This window comes from Eupeodes corollae, chromosome 1 (genome assembly GCF_945859685.1).
Source record: "Eupeodes corollae chromosome 1, idEupCoro1.1, whole genome shotgun sequence".
Lineage (NCBI taxonomy): Eukaryota > Metazoa > Arthropoda > Insecta > Diptera > Syrphidae > Eupeodes > Eupeodes corollae.
In genome coordinates, this window is record NC_079147.1 from 291,885,646 (window position 1) to 291,902,814 (window position 17,169).

General features: G+C 32.5%; 1 protein-coding gene across 1 annotated transcript in view; it reads left to right on the forward strand.

Annotated features, from left to right (window-relative positions):
• LOC129951381 (uncharacterized) overlaps positions 1 to 17,169 on the forward strand; it is a 127,040-nt gene that overhangs the window by 68,106 nt on the left and 41,765 nt on the right. The window contains exons 18-27 of the mRNA XM_056063504.1: positions 122 to 309; positions 446 to 621; positions 4,314 to 4,445; positions 4,510 to 4,625; positions 4,884 to 5,268; positions 5,460 to 5,589; positions 5,692 to 5,787; positions 5,981 to 6,139; positions 11,636 to 11,718; positions 12,065 to 12,245. Coding sequence (XP_055919479.1) covers positions 122 to 309; positions 446 to 621; positions 4,314 to 4,445; positions 4,510 to 4,625; positions 4,884 to 5,268; positions 5,460 to 5,589; positions 5,692 to 5,787; positions 5,981 to 6,139; positions 11,636 to 11,718; positions 12,065 to 12,245 — 1,646 coding nt within the window. The remainder of the gene's footprint in view (positions 1 to 121; positions 310 to 445; positions 622 to 4,313; positions 4,446 to 4,509; positions 4,626 to 4,883; positions 5,269 to 5,459; positions 5,590 to 5,691; positions 5,788 to 5,980; positions 6,140 to 11,635; positions 11,719 to 12,064; positions 12,246 to 17,169) is intronic.

The window sequence follows — 17,169 nt, forward strand, 5'->3', positions numbered from 1 at the left end:
ATTGAACCTCAAAATTTAATAAATATTTGATTGGATATTTTACTTCTTGTTATTATTATTATAAATTCCATTTAATTTTCCAAATATAGTAACTTATGAATATAATTTATCCTATTTTCAGGTATCGTAATACAGATTTAGTAAATGTCAATGACACTGACCGATATGAAGGTGGTAATTCAGAGAATGTTGCACTTGTCATAAAATCAACTGACAAAAGAGACATTGGTAATTATTCATGTCATTTATCGAATTCCATTACAACTGGCAAAGGAGTTTCCGAAACACAAATTGAATTGGATGTACAATGTAAGTTTTAAATAGAATTACAACCACACACAAAACAGTATTGATTTTGATGTTTATTAATAAATTTAATGTACATTGTATATGAATATGTTTTTGAAATTCATATAATATTTACTTTTCTAATTTGTATGTTAAGATGTGCCAATTGTTGAAGTTCTAATGACACCCGAAGGACCTGTTAAAGAAAGTGACGAATCAAATGTTACACTTTATTGTAATGTTGTCGATGCGAATCCATCGCAATTGACAAAAGTACGCTGGTATGCTAATTCATCGCTACTTAAGGAGTTACCTGATTGTTCTGAAACAAATGTAAGTTTTAACAAAAAATATATGCATATTAAAAGTAGTTAGTCATTATTGAAATTAACTTAAGTAAATAAATGAAAATTTGTATGTAGATTTTATTTGATTTTGATAATTTTTAATATTATCTTTTTCTGTTCATTAGTATTTGCTTAATTTGCCAAGTTTTGAACTTTAATTGAAGCTTTTAGTTAGAGAAAAATATAAGAATGCTCATGATTTTATCTTGAAATCAATTTTATTCATATTGAAATTTAAACTATGAAAAATGTAGCTGCAGAAAAGTAAATTAATTTTAAGCAAACACGTAAAATATTCATAAAAATTGGAGCTTTTTTGCATATATTTCTTTTAATAACTATAAACATACATTTTAATTAAGAAAATATTCATGAAACATTATTGTTTTTTTTTAAATCATTGTTGGAACTAAGAAAACTCATTTCGACTTTGAAAAAAAAGACATTACTCTTCATTTCTTAAAGCATTTTTTACAAAGAAATGAAATTGATGAAATATTTAAAAATAAAAAATAAACATTTTTTGATTACCTATCATTTAAAGTATAAGTTGTTATTAGTCTATAGAAATTAGATCCAAAAATAGTGATACTTCCAAAAAGTGCAAAAAAAAACAGAATTTTAACACTCCCTTAAGGGTACACTAATTTTAAACTGGGGCAAACTGTTCCAGGGGGTTAATGAATGTCAACCTTAGTATTCTGGCGTCAAGTGGTTCTAGAGGCTTATAAATGTAGTTTTATATTTAAATTCAGCCTTTTCCGATTTTTTTTCGAAGTGAATATATAATTTTCTGAACTTTATTGGTTTTCTTGAATCCAGATGATTTTTGTTTTTAAATAACAAAATATTTTTAATTTTTTGAGAAAGTTATAAAAACACTTTGTCCACTAGAATATACAAAAATTCTTGAAAATTATGGCTAACATGAAAATTTTCCTAAAGTTAGATTACAAACAGCTGTTATCTTTGTAGTTAACAATTTAAAACCAAATAACGGGTGATTTTTTAGAGGTACATAACTTTAAGTAGGCAACACTATTTGAACTATTTTGTCAACTTTCAAGTGTTTGATTTTAAGTTTGATTTGGCATTTCATCATGAATAGATTTGAGCCTGAACAGTGTTTCCAAATTTTGCACGATTATTTTGAAAATCGTCCTTCTAGTCAAAATAGTATCCCCAATCTCATAAACGAATTTTGCTAAGCAATGAAGTTTGCTTATGGTTGAGTTAAAATTATTCAGGTGGTTCACGAGAATAGGCCTTAAAATAGATGTTTTTTTTCTCGACCTAGGCTGAGTGTGAGTAAGTCGGAAAGATCCCATTCGACCCGATAGATAATGCTATTTAGTTTACACAATGAAGCAGTATAGTGTCCTTAATCGTGAGTTTGCGCACTACTCATTTGTCAGAAAAAAAAAGAATCAGTAGTGAAAGTACAGCGGATACCTAGCCCCGTTCGTACTGTAATAACTCCCGAAAATACGGAAAGGGTAAGAGCCGCTGTTCTACAAAGTCCACTACGCTTGGTGAGAAAACAAGCTAAGGCTTTACTAATTAATCGTTCTACCTTTCAACGCATCGTCAAGCGTGAATTTAACTTCCATCCTTATAATTTGACAATTGTTCAACAGTTAAAACTTTCTGATAATCAGTAACGCCTCCACAAACTATCGTTGCTGACTATATGGCGTGAAATTTCAACAAAAATTAATAATTGGTCCCTACTTTTTTGAGGAACAAGAATGAACGGTGACCGTCAATAGTCCCCATTGCGTTGACATGCATAATAACTTTTTAAAATCAAAGTTGCGCAGAAGAAGGTGAATTATTAATCCGTCAAATGTCTGAGATGTTTCTCAGCCGCTTTATTTCACGTTTTGGAGAAATTCATTGGCCTCCTAGATAACCTGACTTGAGGGTATGCGATTTTTTTCCTTGGGGTTATCTGAAGTCACGTGTTTACGAGTCCAAACTACGTACACTAGACGAAATTAAAGCAATAAAAACCGATATTTTATTAATAGACGACAACTCAGTTCAACGCGTTCACTCAAATTTTTTGTGCTATGTACAAGATGGACGTTATTTGCTCGATGTTTATTTCAAAACTTGAAATGGCACTTATTTGTGTATGATAAAATATTAATACAAAAATTGTACGTCTAAAAAATCATGAGTTATATCCATTTGATTTGTCCCTAATCCCCTGACTTACTTGCTTACTTAAGGTAGCTCTACAGTCCGGGAAGGACCTGGGCCTCAACCAACATGAGTCTCCAGCCAGCTAAGTCCCTAGCTAGCTGTCTCCAGTTTCGCACGGTAAGTTGGTTGATGTCTTTACCCACCTGCGTGCGCCACCTGAGTCGCGGTCTTTCTCTACTGCGCCGTCCCTCGGGATTGGATTCGAAGATCTTTCGGGCAGGATCTTTGATGTTCATTAGCTCTACATGACCTAGCCATCTAAGTCCTTTGTACTTTAATTCTGCTTACTAGATCGTTATATCTTCTCCTCCATTCTCCATCTATGCATACGGTTCCAAAAATCACCCGAAGTATTTTTCTCTCGAAGCATCCTAAGACTCTCTTATCTTTCTTTGACAGGGTCCAGCCTCAGCGATATTAATGAGACCCGGGATGATGAGTGTCTTATAGATGGTGGTTTAAAATGCTCGACAGAGGACTTTACTTTTCAATTGCGATTTGCAAGTGTCCGTTTTATTTCAGAGCTGGTGTCGTTGTCTGTGTTTAAAGCGGTGCCTCGGTAGACAAAGCCCTTAACTACCTCGAAGTTATAACTGTGCATGGTGACGTTTTGTCTAAGACGTCGTTGTTCAATGTCCATATACTTGCATATACTTGGTCTTGCCGTCATTGGCCACTAAACCCATTTCGTAGCTTCTGCTGCAATGCTCAAAAACGCTCCACTGAAATCACGCTTTCATCTTCAAATTATGTCAATATCATCTGCGTATCCGAGTAATTGGATGAACCTTTGGAAGATTGTGCCTCTAGTGTTGACGGTTGAGGTCTTTCCAGAACGATATCGAAGAAGAAGTATTACAGTGTATATGTTGAGAAAATGCTTTATCTGCAAAAACTTACCGTTTCGTGTGCACAGTCGTAAATAAGTTTCAAACCATAAAATAAGACTCAATGTTTTAAAAGTTTGATTAGTTTCTTTCAAAGAATATAGATCTTAAAATTAAGTTTTGAACTGCTTGATAGTATTTTTAGTCTATAAAGTGAGGCCTTGAGAGAAAAACTGGCATCATCTTAAAATTTAACAAATTTATTAAAAAATGTATTGGAAAAACAAAAAATAATCTCATTTTTGTTTGATTTTCAAAAATTAAGTCCAAAACAATGTTATCTAAGGTAAAATTTTCAAAATCAAGTTCATGCCACTTTTGCTCGCAAGGCTTTTACATTATGTTTATTTTATTAAAATAAAATTTAAGCTAAAAGTAACGACCGCAGAGTATTTATTAGAATCAAAACACTAACCGCATCCGTAGTCCTGCGTAAACCATCGACTACATATCGATGAAAATCCACCATCACAAAAAGTATACATCATCCATCATTTCACCGTTGCGTAGCCATCGAGATCAAAACATTCATATTTCATTGCAAAACAAAATGATTTCTAACCATTAGTTTTTCTCCTCCCAGGAAGATCTTTGTCACATTGATCCTAGTAAATTGCTCCTTGAGAGCATTGGTCGTGGTTTTTTCTACAACTATTCATGTGAAGGTTTCAATGCAGCCGGTTGGGGGCCACGTTCTGATGATAAGGAATTAATGGTAAGAATAAAAAAAACCTCTCACGATAATAAATTCAAAAATTATTTAAAAATAAAAATTGTAGGTCCATTATGAACCAGGACAAGCAACACTCACCCATTTCCCCCTCATCGCAGTGAAAAAGAAGAGCGTCAGCTTCTCGTGCTCTGTCGATGATCCCGGCTATCCAGAATCGAATAGGTTTGTAAACCATCAAAAAAACAACGACCAACACAAGCCACAAACTGCATGCATCAAATTCACCACCTTAGCCCTGAGTCCTGATAATAATTATAATTATAATAATTCCGTTTCCGCTTCCGCCTCATCATTATTCTCATCCGTCATTCATGATAACACTAACACTTCTACTAGTAGTGGTATTACCACGACTAGTACCTCCTCATTGCTAAGGGGTCGATTTGTTCATGTTAGAAATATTGTTTCGTCTCGCGATAGATTCCGCTGGTTTCGTGGTGGACGCGGTCCACTCCAGGATGTGGTAACCAAAGATTGGACTGTCGAACCTGTTGGTCTGGACAGTCGCACAAATTACTCTTGCTATGCATACAACGAGGGTGGCCATGGGGTGCCAGCCACAGTCAACCTGGAAGTCCATGCTCCGCCATTTTTTATAAAGAACCTCTTCCCGTACACGGGCATTGTGTATTCGAGCAGGAACGCCTCGTTAATGTGTCGCATTGAATGTGTGCCCAGGTGTACGATATCGTGGTACAAGGATGGCATCGCCCTGGAACCCGATAATGAGCGGTATTTCGTGAAGGAGGAATATATGGCTGCTTCCCCGGCAACAGGGGACTTTGAGAGTGTAATGTCAGTGCTGGTAAGTATCTACCTAGGTACCTTTATTTAAACGATGTGTCCTGATTAATTGTTCCTTTGACACTTATCCTGCGCGCTTATCCTCTTTCTCTATCATGTCATTGTGGTCAATATCGTTGCTGCTGCTGATGCCGTTGCCGTTGCTGTTAAAATTGCCCTCGTTCTCGCTCTCGTCTATGTGTATACCAATAGCATTTCAATATGACAGCATGGCCAAATAAGAGATTCGACATTGACGTTGATAGCGCCAATTATTCGTGTGTATCATCGAGCAATGCGGTTGGTCCTGGCATTAAAAGTGCCACATACTTCAGTATTGAATGTAAGTTTCGATTCGAGTCGTTTCGATTCGATTTTTAAATTGTGTCCACTTGGATGAATATTTAGTTATAATCGATCGCGTATATGACGTTTGTCCTTGCAGATGCCCCAGAAAACACAACAGTGACAGATGAGGTTGTGCATGTCCTTGAAGGTAACATTCCCGGGCGAGTAGTGTGCAAATCAAAAGCAAATCCTGGTAAGTTGTCACTCTCTATCTCTGATGACTTATTTCAAAATTCACATCCTTTTATTTTTTTTAAAATATGAATTCAAACAGAATACAGCTCATTGTTTAAAAAAAGTCCTGTTTGTGAAACTTTTGCCAATATTGTTGTTCGTCCTGTCATAACACATATTTTATTTTTTGGTATTTTTTTTTTAATCTGCAGAACCATCATACGAGTGGAGATTCAACAATAAAACGATTAACCGTGGCAGCACTCTGATTATAAATAATCCTATGTCAAGGAACGATACAGGACGATACACTTGTGCGGCATTTAACAAACATGGCTCAAGTGTGTCAGATACATTTATCGATGTTCAATGTGAGTATCTCAATTTCCAACACAAAACATTATTATGTACGTATGTAGGCATATAAAATTTTGTTTCATTCGGTCTCCACCGTGCGCCGTATTAATGGGGTAGGGAGGAGGCGTGCCAGGAGCATGCTTGACATTACCAGGAGTGAAATATATTTTTTGTTTTATAGATTTTTGGTTTGAATTTTAAATCATATTCCTATTTTTTTGTTTGAATTAAAAAAAAAAACCATTGAACCAAGTCATTGATGCGACTTCCAAAGCTCTTCATCATGTCAATGATGGTTTTGAAAACACGTTGATTGGTGGCTATTCAATCAGACTTCTATATACTTATGTATAATGGTGGTTGGATGAGTTGTTGGAGGCTTGTCATGGAGTTTTAGACAAGAGTTCATGTCAAGTGGTTGATTTAATGAGATAATGTGTTTTGATTATTTTAATTTAAATGATTAAAATAAATTCACTTAGAGCGACTTAATTATTTTAATGAAGTACAAAATTTGATGTCACATAAAGAAAATAACCTAAACGAGCGCTTCTTTTTTAATCAAAAAGAGACTAAAAATAGGAATACTTAAGCTTGTAAAAGTTCGATTCATATTAATTTCTGAATTTTTGCAGAGATTCGGATTACAAGCTATTTTGAGAAATTGTCAGTTTTTGGAAAGAAAAATGATATATTTCCAGCTTGAGTTTTGTTTTTAATGTAAAGAAAAATTTTAAAGAATAAGTACCGTAACTGGTTTTTCAACGAAGAAAATTGTTTCAAGGTATGCCATTTTCCAAAATAAGACAGTAATTTCTAAAAGCGTACAATTTTTTGAAAATCAAGAAATTTGTACTTTAAAAACTTTGACATTCGCAGATTGGGCTAAAAGTCGAGAATATTATGGTTTTACTTCAAAGTTAAACTTTTTTACTAAGATTAAAATATTAAAGTATAATAGACCTTCCCTTTTTCTTTATTGTCTCAAAAAAGTTTTCAAATCATATAATAATGGTTAGTTATGAAATTCAATAACGTCACTTTTTTGTTTGTACGCCATTTGTTCCATGCACTGTTTTCATCATCTAGATGACAATTTCTTACTTTTGTCATGAAAAGGGTTATCCAATATGCAATTTCAGCAAAGTTTATAGGTTATAGTGGTTGTCCATGTTGGAAACGAACCAGTTTGTGTCCCTTACGAAACGTGAGAGGCTGATTATGCTGATATGATTTACATCGTTAAAGAAGAATTCTCCTAGGTAATTCTTGCAGGGCATGTACAGAGAAGGTGAAGAACTGTTTCCTTTTATTCCTCGTCCATACAGCTTCTGCAAAAGTCATTTGAGAATACGCCTAACCACGTGGCGTGCTTTCCTATTAGACAGTGTCCGGTTATGATACCTACTATCGAGCTTATATGCGATCTGCTAAGAGATAGCTTTAAAATCTAGTGTTGGCCAGATGTTTTTCGTGACCTGACACGTGGTGATGTTGTTCTTGTGTTGTTGGTGTTTGCCTTCTTCATAGTGTCTTGCATTAGCAACAATTTACAAGCAGCGATTGGTATGCCAGTATGTGGCAAACGTGGTTAGATGAGCTGCACTGTACTGTTCCTGGTGAGTTCATCTGCCTTACATGTTACCTGGAATGCCTCTAAAGCCAAGCTCCCAGCAAAGGTGGATATTAAACTGCTGTGCCATCTCCATTAGACGGCATCTATAGTTATGGACTGTTATAGAGTTTGTAGAGACAGAGTCCTGAGATTTTATAGCGGCCTGACTATCTAAGACAATACGGCTATGAGATGTTGAAATCACGATATATTTAAGCCTGGACAATTCGTCTTTTATCGCCAAAATTTCTGCCTGAAACACGCTACAATGATTGGGAAGGAGGAATGAGAGACTTAATTTTAGTCGTTCAGAGTACACACCTCCACCAACCCCTTCTTTTGTTTATGAACCATCTATATAAAAATGGATTGATCCATCTTCCAGGAGGCCCTATTCTCCCAGAAAGATCTGGGAGGTATAGAAATCTGGAAGTTTCTATCGAATTGCAGTTGGGGGATGGTGAAATCTGTATGCTTCGGAATTGTTTGTAATACCTAAGAATTATGGAGTGGCCAAATTTGTTTTTAATCCACTGCGACAAAGCTTTGAACTTGCAGCTATTTGCTTGTTTAATATGTCAAGAGGTGTTAGAGAGATAGGTGTCCAGTGCCGCAGATAGGGCCGTGAGAAACGATCCGCTTAAACATGGGCAAGCTGAACGTTGGACTTGTTTGTCGCTGTATTATCAACCAAAAAGACACTATTATCAACCAAAAAGACACTATAATACGAATTTAATCCTTAAAGTCTTTAATTGATGGTGGAAAATGACCATAGCCCTTATGTATAACGCTGATCCAAAGGTAAAAGGTTCAACATTAAATTAAAAGATCTCGACTTTCAATTTTTATAAACTCTTCGACAGATGACATATGGTCAGCAAGATTTTTAATAAACGGTTTCCATTTGTAATAATGGTGTAGTTTTTGCTTGTCAAAAAGTGACAGCTGACGCCTTTCATTGGAACACCCAATGTAATATTTTCAATTATTAATTTTGACTTATTTTACTTCAATCAAAGGAAATCAGTGATAAATTTCTTAATCTGCTTAAAATCTAAATTTTGAGCTGATGAGTTTGGTCAAGTTAGATTTGACTGATATTCTTAACTTTAATTAGGAAGTTATTTAAATACAATGTGTCGACATTATTCGACGTTTTAAACTAACTACAACATAAGTATACAGTTTTAAATACACTTCTTCGTTTACCTTCTTTTTGCTACCAATATTTCCAGAACAAGCGGCTTCCTAGGATTTTAATGTTTCAGAAAATGACATCGAAATTTGAAGAAAATACTTTGCTGAAAATTTATAGCGTTTGGATCTAGGTTATGCTCAAATATTTTACAAAAAATGTTAAAAATGCTATTATAAAGCGTTTTTTGGTGCCTCCTGACCGCCATTTTGTTTTCGTCACATCTGTCAAATCTTCTGTTTATTATTCTGTAGTTTATGCCAAATCATCATTGCAAGCTACACGATTTAACAGCACATTCAAATGATAAAACTTAATTATGAAAATTAGTCTTCGTTAAGGCAAATTGGGCGGATTGAGCTCATTTCATGGTAGACGTTGTGGCCCTTCACACTCGAATCTTTGACGTTTGGTGTCAAATTTGAGACGACCGGTTCAGTAGACAATCAGCCAATACTCGTGAAAGTGTACAGCAGAACCAGAGGCAGTCTATTCCTCGCCGTGCACAAGAACTCGGCCTCTCGCAGACTTCAACTTGGTGAATTTTGCGTCGGGACTTGGACATTTTCAAAGTTCATGACCATAGAGAACGCCGTTTGTTTGCTGACTGGGCTTCGAATCGTTTGGAAGAGGTTCAGTTGGTTATAATGCATCCTCAAAACGTTACTATTTAGTGTGGATTGTGGGCCGGCGGCGTAATTGGTCCGTATTTTTTGATAACAACGTTAGTTAGGCGGTCACCGTCAACAGAGAGTACTACATTACGATAATAACTCATTTCTTATGGCCCAAATTGAATCATATGAACTTAGACGACATGTGGTTCCAGCACGACTGCTCTACGTGCCACATAGCAAACGCCACGATTGAAATTTTGCCCATCTAGTCACCCTTATTGAAAAAAAAAACTTGTATTTAAACTATGTATGTTCTATAGAAATAATACGTTACACAAAATTGTTAAAATTTTTTAACAAAATCTGTTTTTTTATAATTTGAGAAATCTGAGCAATATTATTTTTTAGGTCAAGAATTTTACATTCAGAAAAATTTTATACTACAAGAGGACGTTTTTAAAATTTAATTTTTTAGAACAATAATTTGACAGTTTTTGTACGCAAAACAAAGTGAACTACTTTGTCGAACGGATTTGCTCATGTAAGCAAATCTGGTTAAAAGTACAACTCATATTTTAAAACTCAAAAATATAACTGCAAAATAAGTAATTCTTCAAAAATTTCAATGCTATTTAATTAAAAAAAAAAATTAATTTACTATATTTTTTGCAAATCTTTTTTTTTATTAGGTTTTTAAAATCCTGTCAAATATGGTTAATTATATCTTGAAAAAAGAAACAGTAAAATGAAATTTCTTCAGACAAATGTTATTAAAAAATATCCTAGGATTTTTATAAATATCTATTGATAGGTTTTTTTTCACAAAAAAAAATAAAAATTATTAACTTTTACTAAATTGGTTCAACCACAGAAAATTTTCAATATCATATAATTTGTTAAGTTCTCAAAAGCATATCAATTGCGATTTTTTTAGGGCAACAATGTAAAGTTGTCAATATCAGTCGTATCGTTAAAAAATTAAACTGCCCTAATATTTTAGATTAACACAGACTTGCAGTACCATAAATTCAAAATCAAATTAATTTTTGAAAATAAAATCTTAAAAAAATACGATTCGATATTTCTGAAAATTGAGTTCATTAATGTTAGCAAATAATCCCGTCAGTTACCAAGAACTCGAAATTTCTGTCATGTTTTGTATTAAATTCCTTGTCACTTTGAATACATTGATGGTGGTTGAATGTTGGCTTGTGAGTGAGTTTTCAGCAATCATTCTAAGAAATTAAGCGTATTCTACCAATTACTATTGTCAAACCGTAAAATGAGCATTTTCATAGTATTGTGTTTCCCTGAATCTCAACTATGTTCCTCAGAATACTACAGTTTGTTGTATGGTAGAATCCTGGAGCAAAGTTTCGTATGAATTTCCAAACTTTTCCATAAGCAAATAAGGAAAAGTCCAGGAATTCTTCTATGGAAACAAAATAAATTTTCCAAAAACATCTATTGCAAAGTTTTTAGTTTTAAGGTCTTCTTGGAAATAACAGCGCGGGTGTTGTAGCGAAAAATTAATAAAACATAATTTGAGGAAAATCAGAATCATATTAGAATTTTGAAAAATATTCCTATACAAATGATTGTCTTTAACTTCTTAAAAATACAATTTTTGCAAAGCTTTAATACCTTAAAATAGCAGACCAATTTTCAGTTAAATAGAGAAAATAAATTATTTCCCAAGAGTTTACACCCTTGGTCTGGTCAAGAGGTAGATAGTTGTTTTTTTCCTGATCGTTTGTTTGCTTCCTTTCGAATCCACTAGACCCCGCAAAACTCATAAATCTTCTGGATATCCTTAGCCTCGTTTTATTTTTTAAATAACCTGCCACCTTCCACCTTCTCCACATACATCCTGATTCAATTAAAAATCAAAACTGCTCCTTTCACTCCTTTCTTCTTCCGATGTTCTCCATCCCACCCCCACCCATTCACACATTCGAGAGTGCAAATAAACGATGTACATATACGAAGACGAGTAGTACCTTTATATCCTCATATAAGTAAAATACAAATCCTTGCTGCGTCCTACATAGATTCTTATACACTGATTTTGTTTTTCCAGTTAAGCCAAAATGTGAAATCGAGAGGCGAGAAATCGACGATAAGGATACGTTAATATGCACAGCATTCGGAAATCCCATTGAGGTAAGTTGTGTATACTCTACGAACGAACGAAAGGCGGCGGCAAGTATGCTATACAAGTCCAGTCAGTCGGTCCGATCGGTGTAGGTTTATTCAATTTCAATCTCAGAGTTTTCAAAAACTCCAATCCCCGTTTTATATGTGGATATATCAAAAAACCAAACCAAACTATCAGACAGGAAAAAATAAAAATCTCTCGTTTTCAAAAAATAAACTCTTTTATTTTTTTTCTTTACTGCTGCTGCTGCTCCTGTGCTGTTTCTGGTGATATCCTGAATCCTTTCAAATGGACGTGTACTCTATACCAACGCTACACTACCGTTCAATGTCCACTCAAACAAACAAACAGGCCGACTTCTCATGGTCAATTAAGGCGGAGAACGATTCTGTGGAGCATCTGAGCAATAGCAAAATTAAAGGGGAAAAGAGCTTTTATATCCTGGATGAGGATTATGCGATTGCAAGGACGTATCGTTGTGTGGCGAATAATTCCGTTGGAGCTGGAACGTTCTGTGAAATTGAAGTTGCCGGTAAGTTCTTTCTACCTATACAAGGATTATATGAGTTCGAATTACTTTTTTTTTTGAATATTTTTTTATTTTCATCAGCGCACTATTTACTCATTTTTTCTCGATTATTTCTACATTTTCATTCACATTTATAGTTGTTATGGTTTTTCCTAGCGAGTTCGTTTGATTTTTCTTTTCTTTTTTTTTAATGGACGGAGTAGGTTTTGGTAGGAGCATTTTTCAAAATATATATACGTATATATAGCAAGTGTTATTTTCAAGCGAGTTTGGGTCGGATGTAAAAGAACGAGGGTTTATATGAGTCTTTTTTTATTTTTGAACCACCTCGTATACAATTTTGTTTTGAATATTTTCCATGGAAGGTAATCGCTTTGTTGCGATTCAAGGAAAAAAGAGTTTCAGGAGTTTTTTTGTTGTGTTCAGGTTTTTCATTTTATTTTATTTAATTAAATTGAGACCGTTGAATAAATTAATTTTACAATGCGCCTGATCCAGTTATACGGTGGAACCAGCATCACCAGCAGAAATAAATAGAGAGGCATCATCAAAATCAGATTTGAAAGTGACCAACACAAACACAGAGCTTCCTGCATCAGGACGTTTTAAGGTTTTTCTTTAGTTTAATGAAACTGAAATTTAATAATGCAACTAATTCTGTTACATTTTTGAGATACAGGAGAAAATGCATTATTGCAAGAAAATTTAAATTAAATCACTTTAAACCTACTTATTTCATAAATCCATAAATTCTGTATAGGTCATTTTTATTCTTTTTAAAACCAAATGTTTCACAAAAGTTATTAAGAACAGAAGTATCTCCAAACTGATTTCTATGCAAAAATCTCAACTAAATACTTGTATTTTTTATACAGGGTTTTCCAATAAGAGGTGTTTTTTACTATTAAAGAAAAGAAAGTTTTTTAAAGAGAAATTAATTGATGAGTATTTTTTTGTTAGGAAAAACATTAACAATGGAAAACGATGCAAGTAATGTGTCAACCAAAATATACTTTTTTAAATTTGTCATGATAAATTCTGGAATGTTTGGCTGTACGTCCTCGATAACTTACCGAATCAGGTTTATAAGGCATTGAATCGGTTTAATGGTATTAGCATTGCCTTAAACTTTCGCGTGGCTTCAAAAATAAATCATATTCTTATACAAAAGTAATAATATTTATTTTTATTGTAAATGTTGACATTATGTGTGACAGATGTTGAAACCACATAAAGCAGGCAAAAAAAAGTCGATTACCATGTGACCAAAACGCTCCGAATTGACAGTGACAGTCGTTCCATCGTCGTTTTCCAAAAAGTAAGGTCTAATCACACCTCCGAACGAAAGAGCGCACCAACCATTGGATGCAAAGGCTTTACAATAACTGTTAATAATCGAATCTTTTCAAATTTCTTCACAACTTTGCCAATTGCTTGCGTGGTTGGACGATTATGTAATCCATAACTTAAAGCAAGATATGTGGCTGTGGCTGCAGAATGACAATTTGTGTGGCAGGTTTTAACAATTTGTATGCGTTGAGCGATATATTTTCGTAAATGTCAGACTTTCAACTGAAAAAATAAATTGTTTAAACAACTCAGTTTGACAGATGTCGAATGTTAGTTCAACTAGAAGTACGTTTTTTGGGAATCCCATTGTCTGACATTTAATCGCATTTGGGTTTGAACAATTTTTTGACTTGTAAACGATCGTTTACAGACTTTATACATTAAAAGATTTTCATATCATCAGTACAGATTATAATGTAACTGTATATCATTAATAGCTATAGTGAAAAGTAGTGGTCCTTAATGACTACCTTAAGGAACTCCTCATTTGAAAATAGAAAGATTATTATGAAGTGAATTAAAAAGAATTCCATTTGATGAATTGTGTAGAAAACTCAATTAGCTTCAGCTTAGTCATGATAATAACATGAGAAAGATGATGAAAGTCTTTACGATAATTAGTGTAACTACAATCAAGCTCTTGAATGAGTTCAAGGGTACTTGAGTAATTATTCAAAAATTCGACTTGTGATTAGTAATTGTCGATAGCTTTGGCATACAATCATTTTGTTAGTCATCCTTTTATGTTGGTGTCTTTATACTGCCATCAATCAATCACCGAAACTACGACATTTTTGGTGATTGACTGTCTTGTATTTTTATTAGAACTGAACCTTTGTAAACATATATGGTAATATCATTTATAGAATGCCCAATAGCAAAAATCGTCATTCAATCGATTAACCTGGATTTTCGTCAGAATTTCTGTTACCAGCATCAATATTTTCATTTGATATTGAGCAAAATACAAGAATTTGCTATTAAAAGCTGTTTTTTGTCCCAAAAGCTTAATTTGTAGACCAGTTTACTATTGCCATCCGGAACCGTTCTTCATAATGAGAAAAGTAATTCAGTTTTGTGACCTGTGACTACAAAAAGTTCACATTTTTTTTTAGTAAACCATAACTTTGATAAGTTTTTTAAAGGTGCATCGTTACAATCTTATGTTTATTTTTTGCTTGCCAAATATCAAAAGTTTCAAATCAGACACCTACTCAAAATGAAACCTATTATTGGAAAACTCTACACTTGCAAGAGTAGATTAAAATTATACCTATGTTTGCTCTTCACTTAGATACAAAAATTAAATTTTTAACATCAAATATTTCAACTTGGCGAGCAGTCAAATTTCATTGCTTACTCAAAACATCAACTTTTGAATATATTTAAGGAAAAAAGTATCTACATATTTAACTTTCATAAAAAATTTAAATTTTTGATGTAACCAAAAAAACGACTTAAAACTAGAGATTAAACAAATTATTACCATCAGTGAAATAGGAAACTAACATGAAATCCTTCATTACCGAATAATACTATTTTCTTCCCCCCAAACTGCTTGAATATTTCACAAATATATGTGTATATATTTTCAATACTCACAAAAAGAAATATTAATTGATTTTTGTTTCTGTATTGCTATTCGAAAAAAAAACCCTAATTTATAGTTATTGTTTTATAAAGAACACAATACCTACATTAATATTAAAATTCACTTAAATGCTTTTATATTTTTTAAATCAACATTGCGCTTCTTAAAATAATAAATAATAATTTAAAAATATTTAAAAAAATAATTAAAAAATATAAAAAAAAAATGCTATTATTAATCATTCATTTACATAATTTAACCCTTATTATATATTATTAAATATCATTCTTTCCTATCAAAAATCAATCAAAATTAATTATCATGCTGGAATATAATTATCATAACAGTAAGACCCAAAAGTAAGTAGACGCACTGAATTAATTGTAAATAAATGTACCTACATGTTGTTTTTTTATATTGTCCCATTATATGTTTGTTTTTTTTTTTTTTTTTTTTTTGTATGGATTATACTTATCGAATTCATAAACGTGTAAGAAAATTATTAAAAACTGTTAAAATATCCTCTCATAGTTCTTAGAAATTTTTCTATAATGTGGATAACATAAAACTGTGCTATAAAAATTTTAATAAGTTTTGAAATAGCTGTAGCTATGACTGTGTTGTGTAGATCATTTCACGGTACCTCAAAACTTTCGAAGGCTTAGAAATGTTCAAGTTTTCCAAATTCTTTTTTTAACTTCAATATTATTGTTTTTTTTTTTTATTTGTTGGCTACACTCAAACTTTTGAAAAGTTTTGAAAAGACTAATTTTTTACTTTGTAAAAATATTAGCTTATTTTTATTTCAAAATTAAGTGGTATTTGAAAAACTACCACCCGAAAATCGTTATAGAGATTTACTTTCCATCTCATTGACGAAGAAATTGGATGCAACCAAATTTTGCAGATCAACTTATCATCAACTTATTAACAAGCAATTCCATGCCAATGTTTGAAGGAGAAATTTCACCAGTTCATAAAACTTTCATCAATATGATGAACTCAATTTTTTGATGACTATACATCATAACGAAGAATGCAATCATCATATTGATAAATGCTTTCCTCAAATATATGAATTAACATACATAAAAATTATTTCATAACACAAATATGTGAATCAACATACCTTAAAATCCTTTAATCACATAAAGATTTATCAAAGTGACGAATTCATTCGCCGTATGTATAATAGTTTGTTACTGATTCATTAAATTAATGAAAGCAATCAACGTATTAATGAAAAGCTTACTGACAATTAATTCATGACATTGACGAGTTTTATCAAACCTATAATGATATTAATGAATGACTTGTTTATAACATAAACGAATATTCGTAATATCAATGAATGATTTTTAAATAATCAGTTCATTTTATTACTGAATTCACCTATCATATTTATGAACAACTTCTTTATATTTAGATCATTATTTTGATCATATTTATGAATGATTTCATAACTTAAATTTGATAGTGTAATCATTATTTTGATGTTGTGTTTTCTTTCTATTGATGAAAAAAATCATCATTTTACAAAACCAATTTTTCAATCCTGATATTGATGAGTTTGAATATCAATATGTTTAATCCAGTGAAAATGAGACTGACTTTTTGAATTTGTTCATTATATTTAAAAAGTTAATTATTATACTTATGAATACTATCATCAATATAACAAATTTGTTCATAATATTGAAGATATTTTCCTCTCATATTTATGATTTTTTTTAATAAAATTGAGAATTATGAATATTAATGAATGAGTTCTTCACTTTTTCTAAAGAAACTTTTTAGAACCCTCCTCATTCGTATGAATGCAAGACATCAGTTGATGAAATATTAAGGGGGACGTTTTTTTATTATTTAAAAATATAAACAAATTGAAGAATAACTTACTCATCATTTAAAACTGTCGTCATATTGACTAACTTTTGTTTTTGGGTGGTGCAACAGTTCGTTGTGAATTAGGGCCTAGTGACTTAC